The 13,478-nt window shown below is 47.9% G+C and overlaps 1 protein-coding gene across 6 annotated transcripts in view; it reads left to right on the top strand.

Moving 5' to 3' along the window:
- Nucleotides 1-12,608, top strand: part of LOC107395443 (MAP7 domain-containing protein 1) — a 43,773-nt gene extending 31,165 nt beyond the window's left edge. For all 6 annotated transcript variants that reach the window (XM_015974834.3, XM_015974837.3, XM_015974835.3 and 3 more), the window contains 8 exons: nt 2,249-2,478; nt 2,584-2,848; nt 9,185-9,365; nt 9,960-10,064; nt 10,147-10,197; nt 10,288-10,336; nt 11,927-12,151; nt 12,300-12,608. In XM_015974834.3, coding sequence (XP_015830320.1) covers nt 2,249-2,478; nt 2,584-2,848; nt 9,185-9,365; nt 9,960-10,064; nt 10,147-10,197; nt 10,288-10,336; nt 11,927-12,151; nt 12,300-12,310 — 1,117 coding nt within the window. In that variant the 3' untranslated portion in view covers nt 12,311-12,608. The remainder of the gene's footprint in view (nt 1-2,248; nt 2,479-2,583; nt 2,849-9,184; nt 9,366-9,959; nt 10,065-10,146; nt 10,198-10,287; nt 10,337-11,926; nt 12,152-12,299) is intronic.
- The last annotated feature ends 870 nt before the right edge of the window (nt 12,609-13,478 follow it).

The raw sequence follows: 13,478 nt of genomic DNA on the forward strand, positions 1-13,478 counted from the left end.
CTAAGCTAAAAAGATGGGTCTTGAGCCTGTTTCTAAAAGCATGAACGTTCTCAGCAGCCCTGAGGTCTCCTGGCAGCTCGTTCCAGAGGCGAGGACCGTAGTACTGGAAGGACGCCTCGCTGTGAATATGAGTCCTGACTTTAGGGATGACAAGGAGACGGCCGCCAGAGGAGAGCAGAGACCGCGTGGGTTCATACGGTAAAAGCAGTTCTGAAAGATAAGAAGGCCCAAGACCATTAAGACACTTAAACACTGTTAAAAGTATTTTGAAATCGATCCTGAAACACACGGGGAGACAATGCAGTGAATCTAAAACTGGAGTAATGTGCTCCCGCCTCCTGGTCTTCATCAGGACACGTGCTGCTGAGTTTTGTAGGAGTTGTAAACCTGAAATCCTCTTTTTAGGAAGAGCAGGAAGCAGGACATTGCAGTAGTCTATACTACTGGTGATAAAAGCGTTCATCAGCATTTCCGTATTGGCCTGAGAGAGAATGGGGCGGACTCTGGCGATGTTCTTTAGATGATAAAAAACTATTTTGGTGATATTATTAATATGATTGATAAAACTCAGCTCAGAGTCAAAGATGACACCTAGGTTCTTCACTTGTGAAGATGGATTAAGAGACAGAGATTGTAATTTTGGTAAAAGATTCTCTCTCTGGGCCTCAGGACCGATAACTAAAACTTCAGTTTTGTCCTGGTTTAGCTGGAGAAAGTTCTCTGCCATCCAGGTTTTGATGTCAAAAATGCAATTAAAAAGTGTGTCCATTGGCCGTGTGTCATCAGGAGACACAGAGATGTACAACTGTGTATCATCAGCGTAACTCTGGAAATTCACCCCGCGTCTCCTGATGACACTGCCAAGAAGGAGCATATAAAGGTTAAAAAGCACTGGGCCTAAAATTGAACCCTGGGGCACACCACATGTAATCCCATGAACCCTAGAGGAACAGGTATCCAAACTCACCATAAAAGTCCTGTCTGTGATGTAGGATGTGAACCATTGGTGAACAGCACCAGAGAGGCCGATCTGTTTCAAACGAGTTCAGATATAAAACGTTATTATAAAGCCAGCCCTTCACCTCATTCAGGCAATCCACAGCCGGTTGCACTGACTCTTGAGGTTTTAATGAAACATAAAATTGGCGGTCATCAGCATACAAATGATAAGACATGCCATGTCGCCCAAAAATAGCTCCCAGAGGAAGAATGTAAAGATTAAAAAGCAGAGGTCCTAAAATAGAGCCTTGGGGAACACCACAGTGCAGTAAGGAGGCTTCAGAGGCAAAAAAAAAACAAAAACATCCTCACCCTAAAACTTCTGTTGCTGAGGTACGATCTGGATCAATTCAGGGTAGTTCCCTGGATGTCCACTACCTGGTTCAGTTGTGACAGGAGTATAGCATGGTCTACGGTGTCAAAAGTAGCTGTGAGATCCAGCAACATCAGCAGAACATGGGAGCCGGAATCAGTGGACCTTAGAACGTCATTGAAAACTAAGAAGGGCAGTCTCAATACTATGAACGGGACGGGACCCTGATTGCAAAGGGTCTAAAATGTTAAAAGTCTGCAAATGGTCAGAGTTGTGAAAAACAACTTTCTCGAGAAGCTTAGATAAAAATGGAAGCTTCGAGATGGGGCGGAAGTTTTCCAGGGAGGTAGAGTCCAAACCAGCTTTCTTCAAACTGGTTGGACCACTGCCTGTTTGAAAGCCTGGGGGACAACTCCAGAGGTTAAACTCCCATTCACAATATTTAAAATAAAGTGGCCAACCACAGGAAAAACCTCTTTAAGAAGATGCGGAGGCATCACGTCAGTCGGAGAACCATATGGCTTCAGCCCTACCACCAGATCAGAGAGCAAAGAAAAAGAAATAGGGTCAAAGTGATCCACTGAAAACTGAGGGGAGTCACTTCCAGGACCATAGTGTGATGAGGCAGATGTTGACAGTCTCCATGGTAACCAGAGTCCAGCTGGCAGAGGAACTGGTATAAACCCTGTCCCCCTGGTCCAGGACTGGTAAGGAGGGATAAGTTTTGGATGGTTTTGATAAGTTTGGACCTCCTGGTTGGCAGCTCTGGATCAGAACTCAACCTTCTAGAGGAGATGATGCCTTTTGCTCTCAGAATCTACTTCTTTGCTATGACTTCTCCTTGTGTTTCTCCTTTTACCCGACTCTTCTTTTTGGCCCTGACTCCTCCCCCTAACTCCCTGCCTCTCTCACCTCTCCCCCATATTGACTCCTCAGTGCTCCGAGGCCCAGGAACAGACCTCCTTCTCCTGCTGCACCCAAAAGTCATCCCCTGTCCCCCCTGGTCGCAGCAACCACCTCTAAGACACCTCCTCCTTCTGCCGGCACCAAGACCCGACCCAGAAGGGCCCAGACCCCCGTCAGAGTGCAGCCCCAGACAGTGTCCACGGTCGCCATGGGAACCAGACCTGAGCCTGGAAGAGTCCATGCCTCAGAGGAGAAAAAGGGTGAGTGATGTTACCAAGGTGACAGGTGAGCTTCAAAGAGTCAGAGGGAGTCAGACTGAATCAGAGGGGGATGTTTTTGAGATCATTTCCTGTTTCCTGTTTCAGCCTGTGGTAATGTTCCTGCCATCGTAGTCACTTCATCTCCACTCAAGCCCCCAGCTTTCAGCCCACCAATAGTTTCGGCTCCAGCTCCATCTAGAGTGAGTCCACCGCCGCCCCCGAGTCCCCGCCCCCCTCCGACTAGCAAAACATCAGCTGGCACCAATGACCCGGAGGAGGCAGCTCGTATCCTGGCTGAAAAACGGAGACAAGCCAGAGAGCAGCGGGAAAGAGAGGAGCGGGAGCATCTGGATCAGGAGCAGCACATCAGGTGAGTCTGACTCGCATCAGATGAGTCTGACTCCATCAGGTCAGACTAACTCCCATCAGGTCAGATTGACTCCAACAGGTCAGACTGACTCCATCAGGTGAAACTGACTCCATCAGGTGAGTCTGACTCCCATCAAGTCAAACTGACTCCATCAGGTCAGATTGACTCTATTAGGTCAGACTGACTCCATCAGGTCAGACTGATTCCCATCAGGTCAAATTGACTCCATCAGTTCAGTCTGACTCTCATCAGGTCAGTCTGACTCCCATCAGGTCAGACTGACTCCATCAGGTCAGACTGAATCCCATCAGGTCAGACTGACTCCATCAGGTCAGATTGACTCTATTAGGTCAGACTGACTCCATCAGGTGAGTCTGACTCCCATCAGGTCAGATTGACTCCATCAGGTGAGTCTGACTCCATCAGGTGAGTCTGACTCCCATCAGGTCAAACTGACTCCATCAGGTGAGTCTGACTCCCATCAGGTCAGATTGACTCCATCAGGTGAGTCTGACTCCATCAGGTGAGTCTGACTCCCATCAGGTCAGACTGACTCCCATCAGGTCAGACTGACTCCATCAGGTTATTCTGACTCCCATCAGGTCAAACTGACTCCATCAGGTGAGTCTGACTCCCATCAGGTCAGATTGACTCCATCAGGTGAGTCTGACTCCCATCAGGTCAGACTGACTCCATCAGGTCAGATTGACTCTATTAGGTCAGACTGACTCCATCTGGTCAGATTGACTCTATTAGGTCAGATTGACTCTTATTAGGTCAGACTGACTCCCATCAGGTCAGACTGACTCCATCAGGTGAGTCTGACTCCCATCAGGTCGGACTGACTCCATCAGGTCAGATTGATTCTATTAGGTCAGACTGACTCCATCAGGTGAGTCTGACTCCCATCAGGTCAGATTGACTCCATCAGGTCAGACTGACTCCATCAGGTGAGTCTGACTCCCATCAGGTCGGACTGACTCCATCAGGTCAGATTGATTCTATTAGGTCAGACTGACTCCATCAGGTGAGTCTGACTCCCATCAGGTCAGATTGACTCCATCAGGTGAGTCTGACTCCATCAGGTGAGTCTGACTCCCATCAGGTCAGACTGACTCCATCAGGTCAGATTGACTCTATTAGGTCAGACTGACTCCATCAGGTCAGATTGACTCTATTAGGTCAGACGGATTCCCATCAGGTCAGATTGACTATTAGGTCAGATTGACTCCTATTAGGTCAGACTGACTCCATCAGGTCAGACTGACTCTATTAGGTCAGACTGATTCCCATCAGGTCAAACTGACTCCATCAGGTGAGTCTGACTCCCATCAGGTCAGACTGACTCCATCAGGTCAGATTGACTATTAGGTCAGACTGACTCCCATCAGGTCAGACTGACTCTCTTAGGTCAGACTGACTCCATCAGGTGAGTCTGACTCCATTAAGTCAGACTGACTCCATCAGGTCAGACTGACTCCATCAGGTAAGACTGACTCCAGCTAGTCAGATTGACTCCATCAGGTGAGATTGACTCTTATTAGGTCAGACTGACTCCATCAGGTCAGACTGACTCCATCACGTGAGTCTGACTCCCATCAGGTGAGTCTGACTCCCATCAGGTCAGACTGACTCCATCAGGTCAGAGTGACTCTATTAGGTCAGACTGACTCCATCAGGTCAGACTGACTCCATCAGGTAAGACTGACTCCAACTAGTCAGATTGACTGCATCAGGCGAGATTGAGTCTATTAGGTCAGACTGACTCCATCAGGTCAGATTGACTATCAGGTCTGACTGACTCCATCAGGAGAGATTGACTCTATTAGGTCAGACTGATTCCATCAGGCGAGACTGACTCCAACTAGTCAGATTGACTCCATCAGGCGAGACTGATTCTTATTAGGTCAGACTGACTCCATCAGGTTATATTGACTCTATCAGGTCAGATTGACTCCATCAGTAGAGATTGACTCTATCAGGTCAGATTGACTCCATCAGGCGAGATTGACTCTTATTAGGTCAGATTGACTCCATCAGGTAAGACTGACTCCAACTAGCCAGATTGACTCCATCAGGCGAGATTGACTCTATTAGGTCAGACTGACTCCATCAGGTCAGATTGATTATCAGGTCAGACTGACTCTATCAGGTCAGACTGACTCCATCAGGTCAGACTGATTCCCATCAGGTCAGACTGACTCCATCAGTAGATATTGACTCTATTAGGTCAGACTGACTCCATCAGGTCAGACTGACTCTAACTAGTCAGATTGACTCCATCAGGCGAGATTGACTCTATTAGGTCAGACTGACTCCATCAGGTCAGACTGACTCCATCAGGTAAGACTGACTCCAATTAGTCAGATTGACTCCATCAGGCGAGATTTACTCTTATTAGGTCAGACTGACTCCATCAGGTGAGTCTGACTCCCATCAGGTCAGACTGACTCCATCAGGTGAGTCTGACTCCCATCAGGTCAGACTGACTCCATCAGGTCATACTGATTCCCATCAGGTCAGACTGACTCCATCAGGAGAGATTGACTCTATTAGGTCAGACTGACTCCATCAGGTCAGACTGACTCCATCAGGAGAGATTGACTCTATTAGGTCAGACTGACTCCAACTAGTCAGATTGACTCCATCCAGTGAGATTGACTCTTATTAGGTCAGACTGACTCCATCAGGTCAGATTGACTCTATCAGGTCAGACTGACTCCATCAGGAGAGATTGACTCTATCAGGTCAGATTGACTCCATCAGGCTGGATTGACTCTTATTAGGTCAGACTGGCTCCATCAGGTAAGACTGACTCCAACTAGCCAGATTGACTCCATCAGGCGAGATTGACTCTATCAGGTCAGACTGACTCCATCAGGTCAGACTGATTCCCATCAGGTCAGACTGACTCCATCATGAGAGATTGAATCTATTAGGTCAGACTGACTCCATCAGGTAAGACTGACTCCAACTAGTCAGATTGACTCCATCAGGCGAGATTGACTCTATTAGGTCAGACTGACTACATCAGGTCAGACTGACTCCATCAGGTCAGACTGAGTCCATCAGGTCAGATTGACTCTATCAGGTCAGACTGACTCCATCAGGAGAGATTGACTCTATCAGGTCAGATTGACTCCATCAGGCTGGATTGACTCTTATTAGGTCAGACTGGCTCCATCAGGTAAGACTGACTCCAACTAGCCAGATTGACTCTATCAGGCGAGATTGACTATCAGGTCAGACTGACTCCATCAGGTCAGACTGATTCCCATCAGGTCAGACTGACTCCATCATGAGAGATTGAATCTATTAGGTCAGAGTGACTCCATCAGGTCAGACTGACTCCAACTAGTCAGATTGACTCCATCAGGTAAGACTGACTCCAACTAGTCAGATTGACTCCATCAGGCGAGATTGACTCTATTAGGTCAGACTGACTCCATCAGGTCAGACTGACTCCATCAGGTAAGACTGACTCCAACTAGTCAGATTGACTCCATCAGGCGAGATTGACTCTATTAGGTCAGACTGACTCCATCAGGTCAGACTGACTCCATCAGGTCAGACTGACTCCATCAGGTAAGACTGACTCCAACTAGTCAGATTGACTCCATCAGGCGAGATCGACTCTATTAGGTCAGACTGACTCCATCAGGTAAGACTGACTCCATCTAGTCAGATTGACTCCATCAGGTGAGACTGACTCCAACTAGTCAGATTGACTCCATCAGGCGAGATTGACTCTATTAGGTCAGACTGACTCCATCAGGTCAGACTGACTCCATCAGGTAAGACTGACTCCAACTAGTCAGATTGACTCCATCAGGCGAGATTGACTCTATTACAGGTGCTGGCCAGTAAATTAGAATATCATCAAAAGGTTGAAAATATTTCAGTAATTCCATTCAAAACGTGAAACTTGTACATTATATTCATGCAATGCACACAGACCAATGTATTTCCAATGTTCATTACATTTAAATTTGATATTCATAAGTGACAACTAATGAAAACTCCAAATTTGGTATCTCAAAAAATTAGAATATTCTGAAAAGGCTGAATATAGAAGACACCTGCTGCCACTCTAATCAGCTGATTTACTCAAAACACCTGCAAAGGCCTTTAAAAGGTCCCTCAGTCTTGTTTTGAAGGCACCACAATCATGGGGAAGACTTCTGACTTAACAGCTGTCCAAAAGACAATCATTGACACCTTGCACAAGGAGGGCAAGACACAAAAGGTGATTGCTAAAGAAGCTGGCTGTTCGCAGAGCTCTGTGTCCAAGCACATTAACAGACAGGCGAAGGGACGGGAAAAATGTGGTAGAAAAAAGTGTACAAGCTCTAGGGATAACCGCACCCTGCAGAGAATTGTGACGACAAACCCATTCAAAAATGTGGGGGAGATCCACAAAGAGTGGACTGCAGCTGGAGTCAGCGCTTCAAGAACCACCACGAGGAGACTCATGAAAGACATGGGATTCAGGTGTCGCATTCCGTGTGTCAAGCCACTCTTGAACAAGAAACAGCGCAAGAAGCGTCTCGCCTGGGCCAAGGACAAAAAGGACTGGACTGATGCTGAGTGGTCCAAAGTTATGTTTTCTGATGAAAGCAAGTTCTGCATTTCCTTTGGAAATCAAGGACCCAGAGTCTGGAGGAAGAGCGGAGAAGCACAGAATCCACGTTGCATGAGGTCCAGTGTAAAGTTTCCACCGTCAGTGATGGTGTGGGGTGCCATGTCATCTGCCGGTGTTGGCCCACTCTGTTTCCTGAGGTCCAGGGTCAATGCAGCCGTCTACCAGGAAGTTTTAGAGCACTTCATGCTTCCTGCTGCTGACCAACTTTATGGGGATGCAGACTTCACCTTTCAACAGGACTTGGCACCTGCACACAGTGCCAAAACCACCAGCACCTGGTTCAAGGACCATGGTATCCCTGTCCTTGATTGGCCAGCAAACTCGCCTGACCTTAACCCCATAGAAAATCTATGGGGTATTGTGAAGCGGAGGATGCAATACGCTAGACCCAACAATGCAGAGGAGCTGAAGACGACTATCAGAGCAACCTGGGCTCTCATAACACCTGAGCAGTGCCACAGACTGATCGAGTCCATGCCACGCCGCATTACTGCAGTTATTGAGGCAAAAGGAGCCCCGACTAAGTATTGAGTGCTATACATGCACATTCTTTTCATGTTCATTCTTTTCAGTTGGCCAACATTAGAGAAACAAACATTTTTTCATTGGCCTTTAGAATATTCTAATTTTCTGAGATACCAGATTTGATGTTTTCATTGGTTGTCACCTATAAATATCAAAATTAAACGTAATAAACATCGGAAATACATTGGTCTGTGTGCATTGCATGAATATAATGTACAAGTTTCATGTTTTGAATGGAATTACTGAAATATTTTCAACCTTTTGATGATATTCTAATTTACTGGCCAGCACCTGTAGGTCAGACTGACTACATCAGGTCAGACTGACTCCATCAGGTCAGACTGAGTCCATCAGGTCAGATTGACTCTATCAGGTCAGACTGACTCCATCAGGAGAGATTGACTCTATCAGGTCAGATTGACTCCATCAGGCTGGATTGACTCTTATTAGGTCAGACTGGCTCCATCAGGTAAGACTGACTCCAACTAGCCAGATTGACTCTATCAGGCGAGATTGACTATCAGGTCAGACTGACTCCATCAGGTCAGACTGATTCCCATCAGGTCAGACTGACTCCATCATGAGAGATTGAATCTATTAGGTCAGAGTGACTCCATCAGGTCAGACTGACTCCATCAGGTAAGACTGACTCCAACTAGTCAGATTGACTCCATCAGGTAAGACTGACTCCAACTAGTCAGATTGACTCCATCAGGCGAGATTGACTCTATTAGGTCAGACTGACTCCATCAGGTCAGACTGACTCCATCAGGTAAGACTGACTCCAACTAGTCAGATTGACTCCATCAGGCGAGATTGACTCTATTAGGTCAGACTGACTCCATCAGGTCAGACTGACTCCATCAGGTAAGACTGACTCCAACTAGTCAGATTGACTCCATCAGGCGAGATTGACTCTATTAGGTCAGACTGACTCCATCAGGTAAGACTGACTCCAACTAGTCAGATTGACTCCATCAGGCGAGATTGACTCTATTAGGTCAGACTGACTCCATCAGGTCAGACTGACTCCATCAGGTAAGACTGACTCCATCTAGTCAGATTGACTCCATCAGGTGAGACTGACTCTATTAGGTCAGACTGACTCCATCAGGTCAGGCTGACTTCATCAGGTGAGAGCCTGTGACGACTCTCGTGTCTCCTTTCAGGGTTCTGCGGGAGGAGACGATGGTGCAGGAGGCGGAGGAGAGGAAGCGCAGAGAAGAAGAGGCTCGCTTCATGAAGGTGCAGCAGCCCCTGAGAGACAAAGCTCAGCAGGCTAAAGAGCAGGAGGAGGTGCAGCAGAAAGTGATGGAGGAGCAGGAGCAGAGCCAGAGGCTTCAGAAGCAGGTGGGTCTGGAACTGGACAGGTTTATCTGGACTATTTGGGTCTGTCAGCTGTTGTTCGTTCCTGGCTGATCCGGCATCACTTTGGAACCCTGATGGGTAGAATCACAGTAGAGCCACCGGGACCCGGCTGGGAATCGAACCGTCAGCCAGGAAGAAGAAGAAGAAAATATAATTTCTATAGCACCTCTCAAGATAAAAATCACGAGGCGCTTCACAAAAACAAAAACACAAAAAGTTAAAATATAAAAAAGCTTTTAGAAAATGTTTAAAAATATATTTAAAATGAGCAAAAATAGGCAATTGGGATTTAAAAGAAAAAATGTTAAGAAAGAGAGGGAGTGAATAGGAAAGAGGGAAACATCTCTAGGTAACAGTAACTGGACACTGACACACACACACACACACACACACACACACACACACACACACACACACACACAGAGCAGTGATGTAGCAACGCTGCCCCCTGCTGGTGTTGAGCATCTCTGCCTCTTAACGTGTCACCAGGTTTTTATCTGTAGGAAGAGCATCTGCAGGTCCTCAGAGGTTCTCTGGAAACAGGTTCTGATTTTAGATGGATGGTTTTGTTCTTAGAAGGAGGAGGCTGACTCCAGAGCCCGAGAGGAGGCGGAGCATCAGCGCACAGAGAGGGAGAAACACTTCCAGAAGGAGGAGCAGGAACGATTGGAGAGGAAGAAGGTGAGGACAGTCTGAGGTCACAAAGTCAGTAGGTGAAGTTCTCAGCGTCAGCAGCTAATGGGTCTAACTGATCTGTGCACAGCGCCTGGAGGAGATCATGAAGAGGACTCGGAAGAGTGATGCAGGAGAAAAGGTGTGTCTGAAGCATGAGAAGAATCCTGAAGACAGCAGGCCTCCTCGTTTCTGAGCACTAACACAAGTGTGTTTGTTCTTTGGTGTGCAGAAAGACGTCCGAGCGTCCCTGCAGGTCAACGGCTCTGAGCTCAGTCAGGGTAACATCTGATTTCAGCTCCACAAGGAGGCCTTCTGTAGCTGGTTTCTGCAGTTTCTACTAAAACCTGGTCACCATCAACCCCTCCTCTAGGCACACGCTGGGGTTCTCAGTGATATCTGGATTCTAACGGACTCTGGCTCCCATGTGTCACTACTGTTACTTGATCTGACCGCAGCTTTCGACGCTGTGTGGGTGTGACCGGTACCTGGTTTAAGTCTGACCTCACTGATCGGTGTTTTAGTGTCCATACTGAAGACTGCTCTTCACCCAATGCCCCACTTCCATGGGGAGTGACTCAGGGCTCTATCCTCGGTCCTCTCCCTTTTTCAGTCTACATGCGTCCTCTCAGAAAGTTTCATGCAAGTCACAGGTCAACCACCACTTCTACACAGATGATTGCCAGATTTACCGTCAACTCAGTCAACAGCACTCAACTTCTGTGTCATGAGAAAGCCTCAGAGGTCAAAACCTGGCTCTCTTACTGCCTGTGGTCAAATGACAGCAAAAGAAGCCATATTTTTATCCCCACCCACTCGCTCTCCCCTCCCCCCTGGCTGTGAAACTGACTCCAACCTCTCAATGATGATGTCAATGCCACTGTCAGGTCCTGCTTTTTCCAACTCCACCACATCACCCGTCTGTCATTCACCCATTCATTGACTCTAAATCCCGTCGTGATTGGGATTGATGCGTCCACCTTAGCTAACATCTGGGTTGGCCCGTTTGGGGCTGGTGTCCTAGTCGATCCATTTGCCGGTCATCAGCACCTTAGCTAACACCGACAGGCGCATGCATGTCTCACTTCTCACAACCCATCCTGTCTGCAGACCTCTGCATACGTGCCCACGCGTCCCCGTCAATCGGCCCATCTGCTGCTGGGTGTTCCGAAGGTTCGCTACAAATCAGGAGGGGAGCTGCCTTCTCTCATGCGGCCCAAACCTCCGGATCTCTCTGCCCCTCCATGTGCGTTCGGCTCCATCCGAGGTTCAACGTTGCCTTCCCTCCGTGACACTATCCACAAAAACTGCAGGACTCTTGGAGGCCACGTCCCTTTTTTCTGTCCGTCTTAGCACCGGTTTTCCTTTTCTTCATTTAGTTGTTATGACTTAGTAGCTCACTTAGTCACACCTTGTCGCATTTGTGTCTTTCTAACTGGTTGTTTTCACGTCCTTCATTAATCACTTTGGACAGGCCTTCTACTCGTTGTCTTAGTCGGTTATTTTGGGATGCATTTCTATATTTGCTCATTGATGCATTTTAGCTACTTCTGCAGGTTTCTGCTACGTTTCTGCTGACGTCTCCGAGCCTCTGGCTCTTTTTCTACAGCACTTTGGTTAGCTGCTATGCTATTTTTAAACTGTGCTTTATAAATAAGTTGGTAACCCTGAAGAGTCTGCAGTCCATAAAACGGTCTAATGACCTTAAAGAGACAGAAAGTGTCCCTGCAGGACACGAGACAAGCTGAACCCCAGCAGCAGGCTGAACCAATGGATGACAGAAACCATCTCTGACATGATACCTGGATCAGGACAAACAGTAGATGGAATGTCTCCTGGTGGGTGACAACATGTCTCCTGATGTCCTCCAGGTCCAGTGAGCCTTCCAGGCCCTGCTGCAGCGCCCCCCCAACCCCCACAGACCGGTCCCATGCTCGTCAACGGCATCCAGCCTGCTGCGCACCAGAACGGGGTGTCAGCCAATGGCAGCCTGGAGGAGATGATGGACAGCCAGCTGCAGGGCGGGCTGCAAGCCTTCGAGGGGGCGGAGCCTTTCCTGATGAAGACAGGTGCCATGAAGCCTCAGCACATCGCAGGTACACAAACAAAACATACCTGGGAAGAGGAAGGTAATGGGCTGCCACCATCTTGTTTATGTATACAGCCTAGTCCAGCTCCCTGAAGCCATCACCATGGTGGAGGACTTTTCTGTTGTTTGTTAGTTTTTCTCCTCTCTGTATGCAGAGGTCCTGTGAGTTGCCATGGAGATGGGCCTCATCGCTCCAGATCTCTTCCCGTCCCACAATCCTCTGTGGGCTCCGCAGCAGCGTGCCAAACGTCGGGTGGAGGAGGAGCTGGAACATTCAACCTTCTGCTTGTTTTGGTGCATCCGTGTTCCGCCGGCGCTCCGGGAGACTAACCCCGGATCAGCGCCACGTGTTATCCTACTTCCTGTTGTTCTGATGTTCGTAGTCGTGTTTGCTGTTTTTGTCTTAAAGTGTTGACTTATTTAACAGTGGCTGCCTCAGAGATCTAATAAAGCTTTATGACAAACTCGTGTGTGTGTGTGTGTGTGTGTGTGTGTGTGTGTGTGTGTGTGTGTGTGTGTGTGTGTGTGTGTCTCGATGTGGTCATCTGGCTGCAGGACTCACCTTCACCAGGTTAGTGATTATCAGAGTGTTTGTCGAGCAGCAACTTTTAGGACTGAATAGATGTTCTGTTCATCAAGAGCAGCTGTGAGTTGTTTAGCCACAACCTTTTCCAAGATCTTGGAGATGAACGGAAGTTTAGAGATGGGTCTGAAGCTGCTATGGAGAGAGGGGTCCAGACTCGGTTTTTTAAGAAGCGGGTGGATTACAGCGTTCTTAAAGTAAGCAGGGACCTGACCAGAGACCAGAGAAGCATTAATTATAGAGAGCACGCTGGGACCGATGGGCTGAAAAGCACTTTTAAACAAAGATGAGGGTAAGATGTGGAGGGGGCATGCAGAGGTGTTCATAGAGTTAACTAGTTTGGTTAACTCAGGCAAAGAAGCAGGAGCAAAGCTATCTAGGATGATGGGCCTGGTTGGAGTCGGGAGAGGCGGCGATAAGGCTGAAGGAGAGATGCTAGATCTAACCTTATTGACTTTGTCCACAAAGAAAGACAGAAAGTTCTCACAGTCTGTAACAGAGTGGATGGAGGCTGTAGGAGAGGCAGGAGACACGATGCTGCTGATGGTGTTAAACAGCACCTTGGGGTTCCCTTTGCTCTGGGACACCAGGTTGGAGAAATAGGAAACCCTCACGTCTCTGACTGCAGAGTTAAAGGATGTCAGAAGATCCTTTAGGTGCAGCAGATGGACGTGGAGATGGGTTTTCTTCCACAAACGCTCAATTTTTCTGCATTGGCGCTTCAGGCTGCGAAGGCTGTCATTAAACCAGG

This window comes from Nothobranchius furzeri, chromosome 19 (assembly GCF_043380555.1).
Source record: "Nothobranchius furzeri strain GRZ-AD chromosome 19, NfurGRZ-RIMD1, whole genome shotgun sequence".
Lineage (NCBI taxonomy): Eukaryota > Metazoa > Chordata > Actinopteri > Cyprinodontiformes > Nothobranchiidae > Nothobranchius > Nothobranchius furzeri.